Source organism: Ascaphus truei, chromosome 6 (genome assembly GCF_040206685.1).
Source record: "Ascaphus truei isolate aAscTru1 chromosome 6, aAscTru1.hap1, whole genome shotgun sequence".
In the NCBI taxonomy this organism is placed as follows: Eukaryota; Metazoa; Chordata; class Amphibia; order Anura; family Ascaphidae; genus Ascaphus; species Ascaphus truei.
The window spans coordinates 49,576,820-49,597,029 of NC_134488.1; the positions used below are offsets into that span (position 1 = coordinate 49,576,820).

The window sequence follows — 20,210 nt, forward strand, 5'->3', positions numbered from 1 at the left end:
ACTGAGATGATTAGGTGAGTGTTATTGGGTTACATTGTTACACTGAGATGATTAGGTGTGTTATTGTGTTATTGTTACACTGAGATGATAAGATGTGTGTTATTGTGTTATTGTTACACTGAGATGATAAGGTGTGTGTTATTGTGTTATTGTGTTACATTGTTACACTGAGATGATAAGGTGTGTGTTATTGTGTTATTGTTACACTGAGATGATAAGGTGTGTGTTATTGTGTTATTGTTACACTGAGATGATAAGGTGTGTGTTATTGTGTTATTGTGTTACATTGTTACACTGAGATGATAAGGTGTGTGTTATTGTGTTACATTGTTACACTGAGATGATAAGGTGTGTTATTGTGTTATTGTTACACTGAGATGATACAGTAAGGTGTGTGTTATTGTGTTATTGTGTTACATTGTTACACTGAGATGATAAGGTGTGTGTTATTGTGTTATTGTTACACTGAGATGATAAGGTGTGTGTTAGTGTGTTATTGTGTTACATTGTTACACTGAGATGATAAGGTGTGTGTTATTGTGTTATTGTTACACTGAGATGATAAGGTGTGTGTTATTGTGTTATTGTTACACTGAGATGATAAGGTGTGTGTTATTGTGTTATTGTGTTATATTGTTACACTGAGATGATAAGGTGTGTGTTATTGTGTTACATTGTTACACTGAGATAATAAGGTGTGTGTTATTGTGTGACATTGTTACACTGAGATGATTAGGTGTGTGTTATTGTGTTATTGTGTTATTGTGTTAAATTGTTACACTGAGATGATAAGGTGTGTGTTATTGTGTTACATTGTTACACTGAGATGATAAGGTGTGTGTTATTGTGTGACATTGTTACACTGAGATGATAAGGTGTGTGTTATTGTGTGACATTGTTACACTGAGATGATAAGGTGTGTGTTATTGTGTGACATTGTTACACTGAGATGATAAGGTGTGTGTTATTGTGTGACATTGTTACACTGAGATGATAAGGTGTGTGTTATTGTGTTATTGTGTTACATTGTTACACTGAGATGATAAGGTGTGTGTTATTGTGTTATTGTGTTACATTGTTACACTGAGATGATAAGGTGTACATTTGCATTTCTCCTGCTTATAATATTATTAGTGAAGTTTGTATTTCTCTGTCACAGCTGGGATACAATGTTTATATTTATTATCTATCTGCTACTTTATTTCTGAGTGAGTTAATATATTAATTGCAACTAATTATTGCGTTAACCCTTTGAGTGCCCAATTCCAACCCCCCTAGCACTGAAAGAGTTAAGCACAGGCTTAGCAAATACAAGACTACAACTCCCGACATCCCCTGCGAGGCAGGGATGTCACCGCACAAGCCTTCGGCGATTGGCGCCCAGGGAAGCCGATCAACTTCTGTTGCCCTATCAGAGAGAGGAGCCGGGACACGTCCCGTTGCTAGGTAGAGCAGTACAGGAAGAAGCTGCAGGGCAACGCAGGAAGCGTCCCTGGTACCGAACCTGTTACAGACAGCGGGAGGTGCTGAGAGCGGCCGGACCGGGGGGACTGGGTCTGAGAGGGCCAGAACAGGGGGGAGGGACTGGGTCTGATAGGGCCAAAACAGGGGGGAGGGACTGGGTCTGAGAGAGCCGGGACTGGGTCTGAGAGAGCCAGAACAGGGGGGGACTGGGTCTGAGAGAGCCAGAACAGGGTGGGGACTGGGTCTGAGAGGGCCAGAACAGGGGGGAGGGACTGGGTCTGAGAGAGCCGGGACTGGGTCTGAGAGAGCCAGAACAGGGGGGGACTGGGTCTGAGAGAGCCAGAACAGGGTGGGGACTGGGTCTGAGAGAGCCAGAACAGGGGGGGGACTGGGTCTGAGAGAGCCAGAACAGGGGGGGACTGGGTCTGAGAGAGCCAGAACAGGGGGGACTGGGTCTGAGAGAGCCAGAACAGGGGGGGACTGGGTCTGAGAGAGCCAGAACAGGGGGGGACTGGGTCTGAGAGAGCCAGAACAGGGGGGGGACTGGGTCTGAGAGAGCCAGAACAGGGGGGACTGGGTCTGAGAGCCAGAACAGGGGGGGACTGGGTCTGAGAGAGCCAGAACAGGTGGGGACTGGGTCTGAGAGAGCCAGAACAGGGGGGGGGGAACTGGGTCTGAGAGAGCCAGAACAGGGGGGGGACTGGGTCTGAGAGGGCCAGAACAGGGGGGAGGGACTGGGTCTGAGAGGGCCAGAACAGGGGGGAGGGACTGGGTCTGAGAGGGCCAGAACAGGGGGGAGGGACTGGATCTGAGAGGGCCAGAACAGGGGGGGACTGGGTCTGAGAGGGCCAGAACAGGGGGGAGGGACTGGGTCTGAGAGGGCCAGAACAGGGGGGAGGGACTGGGTCTGAGAGGGCCAGAACGGGGGAGGGACTGGGTCTGAGAGAGCCAGAACAGGGGGGGGGACTGGGTCTGAGAGAGCCAGAACAGGGGGGGACTGGGTCTGAGAGAGCCAGAACAGGGGACGGACGGACTGGGTCTGAGAGCCAGAACAGGGGGGGGGGACTGGGTCTGAGAGAGCCAGAACAGGGGGGGGACTGGGTCTGAGAGAGCCAGAACAGGGGGGGGACTGGATCTGAGAGAGCCAGAACAGGGGGGGGGGACTGGGTCTGAGAGAGCCAGAACAGGGGGGGGACTGGGTCTGAGAGAGCCAGAACAGGTGGGGACTGGGTCTGAGAGAGCCAGAACAGGGGGGGGACTGGGTCTGAGAGAGCCAGAACAGGGGGGGACTGGGTCTGAGAGAGCCAGAACAGGGGACGGACGGACTGGGTCTGAGAGCCAGAACAGGGGGGGGGACTGGGTCTGAGAGAGCCAGAACAGGGGGGGGACTGGGTCTGAGAGAGCCAGAACAGGGGGGGGACTGGGTCTGAGAGAGCCAGAACAGGGGGGGGGGGGACTGGGTCTGCGAGGGCCAGAGCTGGGGATGGGGGGGGGGGGGGTGCTGGGTCTGAGAGGGCCAGAACAAAGGGGGGAGGTAGGGACTGGGTCTGAGAGGGCCAGAACAGGGGGAGAGGGGGGGGGGACTGGGTCTGAGAGGGCCAGAACAGGGGGGTGGGACGGTGTCTGAAAGTTCCAGAACAGGGGGGAGGGAGGGACTGGGTCTGAGAGGGCCTGAACAGGGGGATGGGGAGGGAGAGGGACTGGGTCAGAACAGGGGGGAGGGAGGGACTGGGTCTGAGAGGGCCAGAACAGGGGGGAGGGAGGGACTGGATCTGAGAGGGCCAGAACAGGGGGAGGGAGGGACTTGGTCTGAGAGGGCCAGAACAGGGGGGGAGGGACTGGGTCTGAGAGGGCCAGAACGGGGGGGACTGGGCCTGAGAGGGTCAGAACAGGGAGAGGGACTGTGTCTGAGAGGGCCAGAACAGGGGGGGAGGGACTGTGTCTGAGAGGGCCAGAACAGGGGGGGAGGGACTGGGTCTGAGAGGGCCAGAACAGGGGGGGAGGGACTGGGTCTGAGAGCACCAGAACAGGGGGGAGGGAGGGACTGGGTCTGAGAGGGCCAGAACAGGGGGGAGGGACTGGGTCTAAGAGGACTGGACCAGGGGGGGGGGGGCGCAACTGAATCTGAGGACTGGACCAGGAGGGGGTCTGGGTCTGAGAGGACCAGACCAGGTGGGACGACTACTGGATCTGCATGGACCAATATGTGGGGGGACTGGGTCTGAGAGGACAGGACCAGGAGGGAGACAGCATCAGAGAGGACCAGATCAGGGGGCGGGGGGACGACAACTGGGTCTGCATGGACTGGACGCTGGGTCTCTATTGAACTGTACTGTGGGGGGTTTATGGACCAGACTAGAAGGGACGGAGTGACTGTGTCTGTATTGACCGGACCAGTGTGGATATTGCTCATGCATTTCTGGCCGGCAGGTATCCTTGTGTTGGGCTGAGACATGATGGCTGCGCCCGCAATACGGATCGGGGATCAGCTGATCCTTGAAGAAGATTATGATGAGACTTACATACCCCAGGAGCAGGGTGAGAAACGCTTCATGTGCCGAGTTATACGCAGATATTCTGATTAATATTTTTATGTATCAATCCGCGCTTCAAGTTTCAAAGTAATGATATTTACAATGTTTTTTTTTTTTTTTTTTTTTTTTAATAAAATCATTTCTGGCATCAAGATGGTGGATTCAGTGAGCCTTTGATGGTGGAAAAGATGTCCTGGCCAAATCTCACGGGTCTCTTCTTCACGTGTACAGAGCTTTCCCAAACCTCACGGGTCTCCTCTTCACATGTTCAGAGCTTTCCCAAACCTCACAGGTCTCTTCTTCATACGTACAGAGCTTTCCCAAACCTCACGGGTCTCTTCTTCACGTGTACAGAGCTTCCCTAACCTAGCGGGTCTCTTCTTCACGTGTACAAAGTTTCCCTAACCTCGCGGGTCTCTTTACGTGTACAGAGCTTTCCCTAACCTCGCGGGTCTCTTTTTCACATGTACAGAGCTTTCCCAAACCTCACGGGTCTCTTCTTCACGTGTGCAGAGCTTTCCCAAACCTCACGGGTCTCTTAGTAACTTTTTCTCAGATTGCCAAGTCGATGTAAAAAAATCTGAATTCACTCATCTCTTCTAAGTATGAGACCGTAAGAGGAGTTGGAGAGAAAGTGTGTGACTACGTGTGTGTGTGTGTGTGTGTGTGTGTGTGTTTGTGTGTGTGTGTGTGTGTGTGTGTGTCACGGGAGACAAAGCTTTTAACACCTTAATTACCAGGATCATTTCATTGAGCAAAACGAGTGATGAAATAAATTGTAATTTATTCACTTAAATAGGCAGACACACAATATTACACAAAATACAGAAGAAAGACACACTTACTTTGGAAACTGGGATACAAAACTAATCTTTCCTAGCTGTAGGGACTTTACATCTAGAAGTTTACCCCCCAATAGGCTTGTAACTGCAAAGCTTCTAGGCAGGCTGTGTTGAAGCAGAGCCCTGCCTCTTTCTTGCTGGGAACTGGAAACTTAAAATCACTTAGAACTTGGAAATCTTGAAACACACCTTGAATCACACATGATGGAACTTAGATGGAACTAACTTCCTGACTGGCTGCCCCGGGCTTTTAAAAACGCCAAAAGTCTATCTGTATCATGCGCAGCCAATCTTTGGCGTGGGAGCCAATCATCCCACCTATAGCCAGGTTCTGCCAGTCTCTACAGACCCTGGCAGAGAGCTCCAGTATAGTAACTGAGCATGTGCGAACTTTGCACTTCAGCCGCTTAGCATACCTAGCCAAGCCTACTTCCCTGGACATCTGTCAGGACAAACTGTTCACCTCTCCCTCTCCCCACTTAACACTTTGGAATGTCAGTCCCAGACACAGGGGGACCAAATCAGAAGGGGGCTCAGAAGTCTAAATTATGCATTTCTTACTCCCTGAGGTTTCCTGCCATGCATTTCAAAGCCCAGTATTACACACCCTACATGTCACCTCCTGTTCTGGACAACATGAAGGAGAATCCCCTGCTGTCTATAATGTTAATTTCCTTACTCTTATAACTTTAAAATACCAAAATTACAGGGGGCATTCATTTAATTCTTGGGGTGAACGTTAATGCTCAGAACCATAACCCCTTTATGTGTTCGTACCTCAGTAATGCCCACACCAAATTTCATCTTTTTAGGATGCTACTAACTAAAGTTAGCTTTCTGCTTTGATGTGGTTAGTGAAATGTCTGCGGTTTTAATCTTTTCCCCTTATTCAGAAAACATTGTTACCATAACTCATACATTTAAAACATGCTAGTTTCAATAACCTATACTTTTCTACACTTCTTTATTAAAAATGGACTAAGTCTGTTGGGGTGAGAGAGAGAGTGAGAACCTTAACTGTTTCTACACTTACTAGCCCATCCCGGTTATACTTAAAAAACCTAACCTACACAGTTTTATTCTAACCTGACTTAAACATGTTCCTTACACACCAATAAACTCTCAGCTTTATCCTGAGCTGGAGTAACCCCCTTAACCCCTTTACTGGATTCAGGGTACCTGGGTATTATTTGGGCAGTGTCCCTTTTATACTAGGGAGCCCTATGCATCATTTGACCTTTTCCTGGTTTATGCTGAAGCAGGACGTCATAGTGGTGAGTCGCAAGAACGTTTTCAGGATGGGTCTGACCAGAGCACTGGGCTTCTATGTATCCGAGAATCTCACTTGATTCCCAAATACATTTCTGGGGTAACTCATAACTTGAGAACCCCGATACATAGCCAAAATCTGTAAAGACTTTTCCGGCAAACCCACCCTGAAACTTACCGCCTGAAAATCTCCTGGTCCCAGCACCTCTGGAAAAGGTAAAACACAAAAAATGGCAATTGTCACATATTTTGCACACAGTCACAGTAATGCATACACAACGCCCGGGCCCAAGAGCCGACACTCTAGGACCCCAAAACACGGATCAGGGTTAACCAAATGTGCGTAACCTTTATTATTGAGCCTGGTTACCCCCTCACTGTCACAGTGTGACTGCGCACGTTTGTGACTGTGTGTGTGTGTGTGACTGCACGCCCGCTCATTACTTTTCTCATCTGTTTCTGGATGTAGAGATTCAGGAGTACGCTCGGCTGATTGGGATAGAACCGGACTCTGAGCCGGCGCTGATGTGGTTGGCCCGGGAGGGCATAGTGGCTCCTTTACCCGCAGAATGGAAGCCCTGGTAAGGTCCTGGCACAGAGAGAAATCCTCATTCATCACCGGCCGCCTGTGGGAACGCTGAGACCGACCCGTTTCCACCTCCGCCGAGATATGCATCAAGCACCTCAATATACCTTGTTCTTGTCCGCTCGCAGCTGTGTCTGACACAGTTATTCTAGTTTCATGTACATGTGTTTGCAAGTAACAAGAAAAAAGTGATGCAGAATGCAAAGTATTGTTATGATGTGTAACTCCACCTCTAACGGCATATGACCTCACTATTACTCCTCCTATTACCCCATATGATCTCACTATTGCTCCATATAACCTCTCTCTATAACTCCTATTACCCCATATAGCCACTCACTGTAACTCCTCCCATTACCCCATATAACTGCTCCCTGTAACTCATCTAATTACCCCATATAACCCCTCCCTATAACTCCTCCTATTACCCCATATAACCCCTCCCTATAACTCCTCCTATTACCCCATATAACCACTCCCTGTAACTCCTCCTATTACCCCATATAACCACTCCCTGTAACTCCTTCTATTACCCCATATAACCGCTCCCTATAACTCTTCCTATTACCCCATATAACCGCTCCCTATAACTCTTCCTATTACCCCATATAACCGCTCCCTATAACTGCTCCTATTACCCCATATAACCGCTCCCTATAACTCCTCCTATTACCCCATATAACCGCTCCCTATAACTCCTCCTATTACCCCATATAACCGCTCCCTATAACTCCTCCTATTACCCCATATAACCGCTCCCTATAACGCCTCCTATTACCACATATAACCCCTCCCTATAACTCCTCCTATTACCCCATATAACCCCTCCCTATAACTCCTCCTATTACCCCATATAACCACTCCCTGTAACTCCTCCTATTACCCCATATAACCGCTCCCTATAACTCTTCCTATTACCCCATATAACCGCTCCCTATAACTCTTCCTATTACCCCATATAACCGCTCCCTATAACTGCTCCTATTACCCCATATAACCGCTCCCTATAACTCCTCCTATTACCCCATATAACCGCTCCCTATAACTCCTCCTATTACCCCATATAACCGCTCCCTATAACTCCTCCTATTACCCCATATAACCGCTCCCTATAACGCCTCCTATTACCACATATAACCCCTCCCTATAACTCCTCCTATTACCCCATATAACCGCTCCCTATAACGCCTCCTGTTACCACATATAACCGCTCCTTTATGTACGATGGGAGATGTGTACGGTCTGTAATTCTCTTGTATAGATATTTCTTTGATGGCCGCGGAATTGTCTGTGTCCAGTTTCTCCCTTACAGGAATCCCACAGATTTTGTCTGGGAGGGGAGAAAGTGATAGGGGGGGCCGAGAGGCGGGGGAGGATGTTCTCTCCGGTTCCTCATAGTAGTGTTAACCCTTGCACTGCCAGCGCTGGGTTAGTAATACCCTGGCCTCGCTTTCTCTCTTTCTCCCAGCCAAGACGTTACCGGCGATATATATTATTTTAACTTTTCCACCGGCCAGTCCACCTGGGACCACCCGAGCGACGAGAACTACCGCGAGCTGGTGACGCAGGAGCGGGAGAAGCTGCAGGCGCCGGGCGGGAAGAAGGACAAGAAGAAGAAGAAGGAGAAGAAGAAAGACAAAAAGGGAAAAGAGCTGCCCAAGCCCACACCTGTGAGTTCTCTTCCCCCCCCCCCTGTGAGACACTCCCCCCCGTGAGACCCTCCCCCTTGTGAGACTCCCCGCTGTTAGACACTCCCCCCTGTCAGACCCCCCCATGAGACCCCCCCGCCTGTGAAACAGTTCCCCCTGTTAGATAGTCCTGACCCCCTTGTGAGACCCTCCCCCACCTGTGAAACACTCCGCTCTGTCAGATAGTCCCTCCTCCTGTGAAACCCTCCCCTTTGTGAGACTCCCCGCCGTAAGACCCTCCCGCCTGTGAAACTCTCCCCCCTGCCAGATAGTCCCGAACCCCTTGTGAGACCCTCCCCCTGTCAGATAGTCCCCCCCCTCCCGTGAGACCCCTCTGTTGGACTGTTCCGTCCCCTTTCCGTGAGACCCTCCGCCTGTGAAACACTCCCCCCTGTCAGACAGTCCTCACCCCCCCTGTGAGACCCTCCCTCTCTGTGAGACCCTCCCCCTGCCAGACTGTCCTCCCCCCCCCCCGTGAGACCCTGCTGTGTGTCCAGATGTGGTCAGCAGTTTCTCTCGTTGCCCTCATGTAAACATATATATATATATATATACTAGCTGAGAGACCCGGCGTTGCCCGGGATGTAAATGCGTAATAGGTAGTATTATTTATAACTCGTGGAACAATAGGTGAGTATTTGTTGTAAAGGTTTCGGGGGGGGGGGAGAAAGGGGAGCGGGGGGGGGGAGAAAGGGGAGCGGGGGGGAGAAAGGGGAGCGGGGGGGGGAGAAAGGGGAGCGGGGGGGGGAGAAAGGGGAGCGGGGGGGGAGAAAGGGGAGCGGGGGTGAGAAAGGGGAGCGGGGGGGGGAGAAAGGGGAGCGGGGGGGGGGAGAAAGGGGAGCGGGGGGGGGAGAAAGGGGAGCGGGGGGGGGGGGAGAAAGGGGAGCGGGGGGGGAGAAAGGGGAGCGGGGGGGGAGAAAGGGGAGCGGGGGGGGAGAAAGGGGAGCGGGGGGGGGAGAAAGGGGAGCGGGGGGGGAGAAAGGGGAGCGGGGGGGGAGAAAGGGGAGCGGGGGGGTAGAAAGGGGAGCGGGGGGGGGGTTGATAGGGGGGGAGAAAGGGGAGCGGGGGGGGGGGGAGAAAGGGGAGCGGGGGGGGAGAAAGGGGAGCGGGGGGGGAGAAAGGGGAGCGGGGGGGGGGAGAAAGGGGAGCGGGGGGGGGAGAAAGGGGAGCGGGGGGGGAGAAAGGGGAGCGGGGGGGGGAGAAAGGGGAGCGGGGGGGGTAGAAAGGGGAGCGGGGGGGGGGGTTGATAGGGGGGGAGAAAGGGGAGCGGGGGGGGAGAAAGGGGAGCGGGGGGGGGGAGAAAGGGGAGCGGGGGGGGGGGGAGAAAGGGGAGCGGGGGGGGGGAGAAAGGGGAGCGGGGGGAAGAAAGGGGAGCGGGGGGGGAGAGAAAGGGGAGCGGGGGGGGGGAGAAAGGGGAGCGGGGGGGGGGAGAAAGGGGAGCGGGGGGGGGAGAAAGGGGAGCGGGGGGGGGGAGAAAGGGGAGCGGGGGGGGGAGAAAGGGGAGCGGGGGGGGGGGAGAAAGGGGAGCGGGGGGGGAGAAAGGGGAGCGGGGGGGGAGAAAGGGGAGCGGGGGGGGGAGAAAGGGGAGCGGGGGGGGAGAAAGGGGAGCGGGGGGGAGAAAGGGGAGCGGGGGGGGGGGGAGAAAGGGGAGCGGGGGGGGGGGAGAAAGGGGAGCGGGGGGGGGGGAGAAAGGGGAGCGGGGGGGGGGAGAAAGGGGAGCGGGGGGGGGGAGAAAGGGGAGCGGGGGGGGGAGAAAGGGGAGCGGGGGGGGGAGAAAGGGGAGCGGGGGGGGAGAAAGGGGAGCGGGGGGGGGGGGGGAGAAAGGGGAGCGGGTGGGGAGAAAGGGGAGCGGGGGGTGGAGAGCAGTGGGCATATGTATTGTCATAATTTATGTATGGGCATTTCCCCCCCCTCCTCCGTGCGTCCGTCCCCCTGCTGGTTCGGCTGGTGGCCCCCCCCCCGTTCCCCGTGACTCCCCCCCCCCCCCCGTTCCCTGTGATTCGCGCTCCCCCACCCCCCCGGCGCCCGCTTGGTCCCCCGATTTGCCGTCCTGCTGAGTGAGGCGTGCAGGCGGCTGCAGGAAGCGCCCTGTGTGGGCCTAAGACTCGCACTCCCTGCCCCCCCAGCGCCCGCTCGATGTGGCGTCTGGCTGAGCGGCGGTAGGAAGCGCCCTGTGTGTGTGGGCCTGAGGCTGAGGCGGGACGCGCAGTGGGCCTGAGGCTGAGGCGGCATGCGCAGTGGGCCTGAGGCTGAGGCGGGACGCGCAGTGGGCCTGAGGCTGAGGCGGGACGCACAGTGACTTACCTGAGCGGGTGGTAGCGCCGGGGAGGTAAGGGAGCGGCTGGGGTAGGAGGGCCGCGCTTCCCGTCCGGAGCCAGTGCAGGACGGCGCACGTGAGGGGGGGGGGGGGAGGGGGGCGGACAGAGGGTGTGTGTGTGTGTATAGAGCTGCTGTGTTGTGTGTGTGTGTGTGTGTGTGTGTGTATAGAGCTGCTGTGTTGTGTGTGTGTGTGTGTGTGTGTATAGAGCTGCTGTGTTGTGTGTGTGTGTGTATAGAGCTGCTGTGTTGTGTGTGTGTGTGTGTGTGTGTGTATAGAGCTGCTGTGTTGTGTGTGTGTGTGTATAGAGCTGCTGTGTTGTGTGTGTGTGTGTGTGTGTGGGCCGTCACTCCGCCTCAGGCCAATGAGAGGTGTGCGGGGGCGGGCGACCCAAGGGACCAATGAGATTTCCCCTAGGGACACCGGACATCCAGGCAGGCAAACATACAGTGCTTTCACTAATATAGTATAAGATACACAAGGGCGCAGCACTCATGTGAGCAAAAAATTACACGCGTACAGTGTAGTGTGAGTGTATATATATAATATATATATATATATATATATAAATTAATAGAGAGAGAGAGAGCACTTCCCTAGTGCATTATCTTATGATGCAGATAAAATTACATTTATTTAAATAAATGTAAGGTAGATAATACACAGTATAGAAAAAAAGAATGGTGTAAATAGCGCTAAAAGGCTGTGTTAATAAAATAACAGTGTACAAACATATATAAAAGTGATAAACTATGTGTGATCCTACACACTAAACCTTAATTAATTAAGGCAAGGCTGCCAAGTGAAACTGACCCAAAACACAGTCAGTGCAAAGCAAAAAACAAACAATACAGGCATACCCCGGTTTAAGGACACTCACTTTAAGGACACTCGCGAGTAAGTACATATCGCCAATAGGCAAACGGCAGCTCGCGCATGCGCCTGTCGACACGTTTTGAACAGCAATACCGGCTCCCTACCTGTACCGAAGCTGTGCACAAGCGGGGAGACTATAGAGCCTGTTACACATGCGTTATTTACATCAGTTATGCACATATATGATGATTGCAGTACAGTACATGCATCGATAAGTGGGGAAAAGGTAGTGCTTCACTTTAAGTACATTTTCACTTTACATACGTGCTCCGGTCCCATTGCGTACGTTAATGTGGGGTATGCCTGTACAAACCGGCGCCTAAAGAGTCCAATATGGGTGGAAATAAAGTCCAACTGTGATGAAGTGCCAAGAAGTAGTAAGTCCAATCTTGCACTTCCAAAATCCACAGCAGGATGTTATGTGGTATATGTAAAGCAAAAAGAGAAAAACATCATAGTGCAAAACTGCTACAAATTATAACAAATAAGACAAACAAGACAAGACAATACTAGACAAACACAAGCAAGGCTGACAAATAATACAAAGAGTTAATTTAATACACATAAAATAAAAAGAACGCTGGCAGATGACGAATCCGGTTTGGAAAAACCGGAATCCTACTTACAAGACGTTCGCAAAAACCACACAAAGATATGAGGTGAGTAGTAACTGGCTACGGCATCAGGTGAATGCGTGGCGTCCAGGAGCTGCTCCAAACACTGTCCTCCACTCCACAGCCCCAGGGCAGCTATTAAGAGTTACTCTAAGGACTAAGGCAGAGTACTCACGGGAGCGTGATCGCATTACCAGCAGTAGGAGAAGGGGGTTCCGGCTTTTTCACCAACCCCCGGTGACGTATTTCCGGCCACGGAGTGGCAGAGAGCGTTTGGAGCGTCTCAGACCCACCCCCAGTGACGCACTTCCGGCTGTGGAGTGGAGGACAGTGTTTGGAGCAGCTCCTGGATGCTACGCATTCACCTGATGCCGTAGCCGTTTACTACTCACTTCATATCTTTGTGTGGTTTTTGCGAACGTCTTGTAAGTAGGATTCCGGTTTTTCCAAACCGGATTCGACATCTGCCAGCGTTCTTTTTATTTTATGTGTATTAAATTAACTCTTTCTATTATTTGTCAGCCTTGCTTGTGTTTGTCTAGTATTGTCTTGTCTTGTTTGTCTTATTTGTTATAATTTATAGCAGTTTTGCACTATGATGTTTTTCTCTTTTTGCTTTACATATACCACATAACATCCTGCTGTGGATTTTGGAAGTGCAAGATTGGACTTACTACTTCTTGGCACTTCATCACAGTTGGACTTTATTTCCACCCATAATGGACTCTTTAGGCGCCGGTTTGTATTGTTTGTTTTTTGTAGATAATACACACTTACAAGACATAAAGAGTAAAATTCACGTAAAGGTATCTTTATGTATACCCACTGAAAGCCAGTTGCCTTTAGACCTGCTGCTGGAACGCTCACACACAGCAGAAACGACCGCAGACAGAGTCACAGTGAGAGCAGGCACAGTGGGAGATGGTAACGGTCTCACCTCTTGCAGCTGATCAACATGAGGTGCCAGAGGCAATCTCAGTATACAGGAGTCCCTTAGAGAGAGAGAGAGAGAGAGAGAGAGATATATATATATATATATATATATATATATATATATATATATATATTCTCACGTGTGTCTCTGTATAACAGTATGTCACGGGACACCAGGATTATTCTACGGGAGCAAGCACCAGGCAGGACACCGAAGTCAAATAAAAGTATTTTTATTCTGGCGAGAGTCGGCAGACCCAACACAAAGTCACAATACAACTTTACTCTCAGTCCCTGGCCCATACAGAAAAATCACAGTCCCTGGCCCATACAGAAAAATCACAGTCCCTGGCCCATAGAAGGAGAATCTTACACAGTCTAGGTGCCCGGCGCCACCGCAATGCGTTTCCCGGTGCAGCTTCCACTCTTGTACAGGCTTAGAGTCTGTAGTATCGCTGGCTGCTATTCCTCAAGCCGCCACTTTACATTTCCCGCTGTAGCAGAACGCACAGCCTCGCTTTCGGGCCACTCCGGCACAACGTCGGAGATCCTTGCTCAGTCGATGTGTAAGACAGGGTCAGCAACCAACTTGGTACGGAAGTCGGCTGCAACTCTTATAGACTTCCATGTCCATAGCCAAACATGAAGAACGGGACAGCGACCAATCACCAAACGGATGCTAGGTGGTGGGTTAATCACAAGACAAGGGTTCGTCTGTGTTGGCCAATCGGGACAGGGACGTGACGGAGAAACCGAGGCATGGAGGGTGGGAATTGCCAACCAGCCAATGGGAACAGAGCCTACCTCCTCCTGTTCCTTCTTTCTCTTGATGGGATACGCGCCTCTCTGTCTGGGCAGACAATGGTCCGTGCTTTAGCACGGGTAACATGTATAGTCCATGCTCTGGCTCGGGTAAGATGTATAGCCCATGCTCTGGCTCGGGGTAAGATGTATAGTCCGTGCTCTGGCTCGGGTAAGATGTATAGTCCGTGCTCTGGCTTGGGTAACATGTATAGTCCGTGCTTTGGCTCGGTTAAAATGTATAGTCCGTGCTCTGTCTCGGGTAAGATGTATAGTCCCTACTATAGAAGTTACTGATCTGTGTTTGTTGTCTGTTTAGGGAATGCAGGCAGACGAGGGCCTCCACCCCTTATCCTCTATCTATGACTTAACATCCAAAGCCATGGCTCCCATCTCCCTGAGCCCAGGCCTAGTGCAGGATAGAGAGAGCAGAGGCGAGAGCTTCCCCAGCAGAAAGAAGACTCAGGCAGAGGTAGACTGTAATGCGAAACCTGGAGCGCCCCACCGGCTGCAGCCTCTACAGAAGGGAGGCTGCGGGCCACATGTCCCGGAGGAGGTAGAGAAAGTTTTATGGGGTCCACCTACCTGCAGCAGTGCATGTAAGGGCGTACAGCAGGTGGAAGAGCAGGGCTTAGTGATGGACGACCAGGTTCAGACTTCTGATTCAGAGCTGGAGAAGATAATCAGTAAGGTTCTAGCGAGTGGCCCTTCCGGATGCCCTATGCGTGTAAATTACCCCACTCTGGAAGTCATCGAGCAGAGGAGGTGGGGGCTGAGTGAGGAAGAGCCCTCGGAGGATGGAAAAGATCACCAGCAATACCGAAATCCTCCGGAAGATGTTGGGGGACCTGGGACCCAGGGCGACAGTCAAGCCGTGCTGGAAGCGTCACCTTTCAGCAATATCGTCTATCACCGCAAGAATAGCGAAATAATCGGTGTGGAAATGTTCCCAGAGGAGCATCGGGAAGGTTCCATCCCTGGGAAGGTGGAGGAACAAGAACTGCAGGGCACGACCCCGGAGAACGGCACGAAAAGGAAACTGGATGACAACGTGACAAACGTCCAAGCCGTGCCAAAGAGCTGCGGCCCAAAGGGACGGCAGGAAAGAGAAGCCATAAGGCAGGACGATTTGGAAGTTACTGCTCCTGCCTGTAACGCTTCTCCTTTCGATCAGGTTCTGGACAAAAGCACCCTGCCTTCCACCATAACAAATGTTCATTGCAAAATGTACGACCCGGCGTCCGTTCCCAAATCAGAGGGCTTCCCGTCAAACACGAACTACGTCCCGTACTGTCTGTCCACTACCTCTCCTTTCTGCTTCAGGCAGTCGGAAAAGGACACGAGATCGGCACAGCTGCGACCTGAGCCCATTCAGACCGATTCGCCCGGGTTTCCTGACTCTGATTCCAATCAACGCAAGGAGGTATCGGACATTGCGAGAGATGGCGAGGAGAAGCAGATCCCGAGTTTCCATTACGCTGGATGCCTCCAACCAGGCAAGGAAGGGGGTCCAGCAGAGATATCTGCACTGATGCCCTCGGCACCTGGCCCCCATGCAGTTCTGGCCTGCCTACCCTTCTTTCAGACAGACTCCAGGCGGCGTGGAGAGGAGGAGAAGTCTGTCTCCTCAGAGGGTGAGTGCGAGCCGAGTTTCTCTGGCAGCCTACCTCCCCACCTGTCCTCCCTAGTCCTGGGGAAAGTGGACAACTTTTCCAGGACTGATTCCCGCAGGGATTCCGACCTTTCAGAGGAGGAACTCCTGCCCTGCTGCGCCACCACTGCACAGCCTGTCCCAGAGCACCGGCAGCAAGGCCCTTCCGAGGAGGTGTCAGAGAGCGATGGTTACTCGGAGGACCAGAAATTCTACCAGCATGTCCTGCAAATGGTCAAGATAGCCAGGGGGCAGAGCCGGGCAGAGGACAAGGGGGGCTCAAGACCGCATGCAGCTTGGGAGTGGAGTGAAGTCCCCCCAAGAAGTCAGCAAAGTAAGTCGGGTGAAGATGAGAGGCCAAGACAGGCAGAGAACGGGTCCAGAGAGAGACAGCAGCCTTTGTGCGAGGGTCAAGCATCCACAGAGCCTGATGTCCACAGAAATCAGAGCGGTCAAGAGGCAGCAGAGAGTAAGAGCGAGGGCTGTGCAAACAGGCGCCAGGTATTCTATCAATATGGATTTATTTATAATGTATGTACATGAGTTACAGGGAGTAAGAGCAGTGTGACGTGTGATGTGACGTGTGTGTGACGTGTAGAATTAAATGCATTCTAAGGTGAACACGTAATGGGACGCGCACGGTCAGTACTGTATTTACATATAGACTAGCAGATGTATATTTACACACGCTAGTCTGTGTCTATCCCATATACATGATAAATATATATATAATCATGTATATACAGCACTGACCATGCATGCATCACTGTACTCAATAGTTGTTATACAGACTGTAACATACAGGAATTAAAGCATCACTCCAGTATTGCGAATCTGTCCTCAAAACAGTATCCCCATAAAACAAATATATGGATAAAATCAGAGCAGTTCTAGTACAGGATAAAAACTCTGAAATATGACTTCTTTAGTCTGTCATTGTGTCACCCTGCAGGTGGAAGGACAGACTCCTAGCTCCCTTCTGTCTGTGTCACTGTGTCACCCTGCAGGTGGAAGGACAGACTCATAGCTCCCTTCTGTCTGTGTCACCCTGCGGGGGGAGGGACAGACTCGTAGATCTCTTCTGTCTGTGTCACCCTGTGGGGGGAGGGACAGACTCATAGCTCCCTTCTGTCTGTGTCACTGTGTCACCCTGTTGGGGGAGGGGCAGACTTCATTACCCATAGCTCCTGTCACAGTAGACAAGGTCTTTTAACACCATTTATTTTTAAGGGATCAATCACAGGGCAAAACAAGACAGTGAAATAAAATGAGGTTTATTTTGGATAAGACCTTGGAAACACATAAGAATACAAAATACAAAAATATACACACTTACGGGGATCTGGGTAAATCTACCTTTCCTAGGTGCATGGACCCACTTCAAATGGGTTTACCCTGTACACTTATCTGCTTCAGGATATCAGAGTGCTTCACACAACAGCCACTCTGACATAACCTCCAGCTGGTCACAGTCCAACTTCACACTCCTTCCCAGAGTGTCTCTCAAATGGTATCTACACTCCTTCCCAGAGAAGTACTTTTGATGGACTGATCAGCAGTGTTTCTTATATACCCCTGGTGGCTATCCCTTAACATTGAGCAAGGCAGCCAGCCAAGAGAAACAGTGCCTGGGGCTCAGACCTGATAACTGATTCATTTAAGGAGAAGGAGTGGCTCAGTGAGTAAAGACACTGGCTGGCACTGAGTTTGATTGAGCCTGGTTCAATTCCCGGTGTTAGCTCCTTGTGACAGTCACTTTATCTCCCTGTGCCTCAGGCACCAAAAAATAGATTGTAAGCTCCACAGAGCAGGGACCTGTGCCTGAAAAATGTCTCTGGAAAGCGCTACGTAAAACTAGCAGCGCTATACAAGAACATGCTATTATTATTATTAACTAATCCCCTACCTTTGTTCTGATCTATTTCTATGGAGAGCTTCAAATAAGTGAATTGCTTAGTCTTTCTCCATGGAAATGACAGTAACAGTGGAATATCTAATTTACTTTCTTGCATGTTAATTCCATCACCACACAATACCAAGTATCTAATCTGGGAGGAATTGCTAACACAGGCATAAATACAGACATAAGGTAATTATGTAAAAGACAGGCCTTAGACCTAGAGCTAGCCCAAATCCCATCATAGAACAATGTTGATTCACTGGGGGATTGCATTTACAGGGAATAAAGAATATAGGCTTTGAAATACACTCCCTGTTCTCCCCCAGATATTAAATTACATTTGGCTGAAATAAGCTTTACATAGCTGGCCAAGTTACATGGATTTAGGGGTAAATAGCTGGGATTTCTCTTTATTAGGTCCCCCAGCTACCCCTACCATCACAGCTCCCTTCTGTCTGTGTCACTGTGTCACCCTGCTGGCGGAGGGGCAGACTTTATTACCCGTAGCTCCAGACCCCATTGGTCCCTTGTAATCTCTGATAGTTTCTGATGCTGTCTTTCTGTGGATCCCAGGGAAGTAGATTTTTCTCCCACCCCTGCCTCTCATGACACGTGTCACTGTCACCGTTTAATAACCGTGGCACTGAAATTGCAGGCGGACACGAGAGGCCCGGGAAATTAAATTGTCATGTGGTGCGAGACGTGGGTGTCGCAGTGCAGCGTGTGGCCAGCTCATTACCGAGACGTGATCTCAGTATCACTATATAGTGTTACATCTTACCGCGCCATGCGTTCTCCACACAAACCTTCACCTGAATGGGACACACAAGCGATATTTAAGCTTTGCTTAGTAAATAAGGCCCTTCTTGTATAATGTTTTCTGTAAGGATACAGGCTTTGGGGAAATCTATGCACGGTGTCTGCTGTAGGATGTGTCTGTGTAAGGGTTTGGAGAGGACATTATAGGACGTTTTCCTGCCTCCTATAACATAAATACCCTCTGTGTAATAGGCCTTATAATGATACACTGTGTGCAGCGGTAATCGCTGACTGCACTGACCATCTCTGTTTAGCAGTGACCCCCCCCCCCCCCAGTCAGTATCTTCTGCTTTTTCCCTGCTTAACGTCCTTTAAGTGCGTGTCTGTGTGTGACTCACTTCTCACTCGTTGTCTCGCAGTCTCTGGGCTCACCCCTCGCCCCGGTGCAGGGGCTCCTGGGGAGCCTGGCCCCCCTGCGGGGCCTGCTGGAGCATGCAGGGAGCAGCGGAACGCGTGGGTCACTGAGCAGCAGCGCGGGAAGCTCCGGAGGATTTGACTCTTTCCTGGCCGGAGCCCCCACGGTAAGTGAGAGGTTCTGAAGGAAAGCGGCGGCGACCTGTGCCAGAACCGAGATAACGACCCAGAACCTTCTTATCCCCTGCCTCAGGGGAAGCAATTACAGGGCAGTATCGGAGCGTTGCAGTAACGAAGCGTAGCCGTAACGGGCAGAGCGGGGAAGTAACAGGTGGAGCGGGGCAGTAACAGGCATAACAGGGCAGTATTAGAGCGGGGAGGGGGGAGCGGGGCAGTAATGGGGGGAGTGGGGCAGTAATGGGCGGAGCGGGGAACAGTAACGGGTGGAGCAGGGCGTAGTGACGAGCGCGGCAGTAACGGGCATAACAGGGCAGTATCGGAGCATAGCAGTAACGGGCGGAGCGGGGAACTAACAGGCATAACAGGGAACTAACAGGCATAACAGGGCAGTATCGGAGCGTAGCAGTAACGAAACGTAGCAGTAACGGGCGGAGCGGGGCAGTAACGGGCGGAGCGGGGCAGTGACGTGCAGGGTGGAGTAGGGCAGTAACGGGCAGATGGGTGAGGCAGTAATGGGCGGGGCAGTGACGGGCAGAGGGGGGGAGAGGGGCAGGGGGGTAGGGATGGAGAATGGAAAGGTTCCCTCTTCAGCGGTGAGAAGGGGACGTCCCGGGTTTGAGAATATCAGCTTGCTGCATCTTGTTACCATCTCACTGCCTCCTGGTGACATGTTTGACAGTCCTGCCGTCTCCCCCCGCAGCACCCCCCGCAGCATTCCCCGGCCTCCTACACCAAGAGCAGCACAGGATCGCGGCCGGAGGAGAGACTGAGCCTGACTCTACCCGGCCTGGAGGAGGAAGACGAGGATGAACAGGAGAGCGAAGATCAGGTGAGGTCACTACAGGATGAAGGAACACACACCAACACTCCTCCCCCCCTCAGCACTCCTCCCCCCCTCAGCACTCCTCCCCCCTCAGCACTCCTCCCCCCCTCAGCACTCCTCCCCCCCTCAGCACTCCTCCCCCCCTCAGCACTCCTCCCCCCCTCAGCTCTCCTCATCCCCCTCAGCACTCCTCATCCCCCTCAGCACTCCTCCCCCCCTCAGCACTCCTCCCCCCCTCAGCGCTCCTCCTCCCCCCCTCAGCACTCCTCCTCCCCCCTCAGCACTCCTCCTCCCCCCCTCAGCACTCCTCCTCCCCCCCTCAGCACACCTCCTCCCCCCCTCAGCACACCTCCTCCCCCCCCTCAGCACACCTCCTCCCCCCCTCAGCACTCCTAAACCCCCCTCAGCACTCCTAAACCCACCTCATCACTCCTAACCCCCCCTCATCACTCCTAACCCCCCTCAGCACTCCTAACCCCCCCTCAGCACTCCTAACCCCCCCTCAGCACTCCTAACCCCCCCTCAGCACACCTAAACCCCCGTCAGCACTCCTAAACCC

General features: G+C 52.2%; 1 protein-coding gene across 5 annotated transcripts in view; it reads left to right on the forward strand.

Annotated features, from left to right (window-relative positions):
• Positions 1-1,437: 1,437 nt before the first annotated feature.
• The window catches only part of CEP164 (centrosomal protein 164), a 98,833-nt gene continuing 80,060 nt past the window's right edge, over positions 1,438-20,210 (forward strand). For 3 of the 5 annotated variants that reach the window (XM_075604235.1, XM_075604231.1, XM_075604233.1), the window contains exons 1-7: positions 1,438-1,523; positions 3,895-4,002; positions 6,579-6,690; positions 8,164-8,365; positions 14,244-16,076; positions 18,654-18,815; positions 19,529-19,657. In XM_075604235.1, the coding sequence (XP_075460350.1) occupies positions 3,918-4,002; positions 6,579-6,690; positions 8,164-8,365; positions 14,244-16,076; positions 18,654-18,815; positions 19,529-19,657 (2,523 nt within the window). In that variant the 5' untranslated portion in view covers positions 1,438-1,523; positions 3,895-3,917. Of the gene's footprint in view, positions 1,524-3,587; positions 3,637-3,894; positions 4,003-6,578; positions 6,691-8,163; positions 8,366-14,243; positions 16,077-18,653; positions 18,816-19,528; positions 19,658-20,210 lie in introns of those variants that run through there. The other 2 variants (XM_075604232.1, XM_075604236.1) reach the window with 2 other exon arrangements.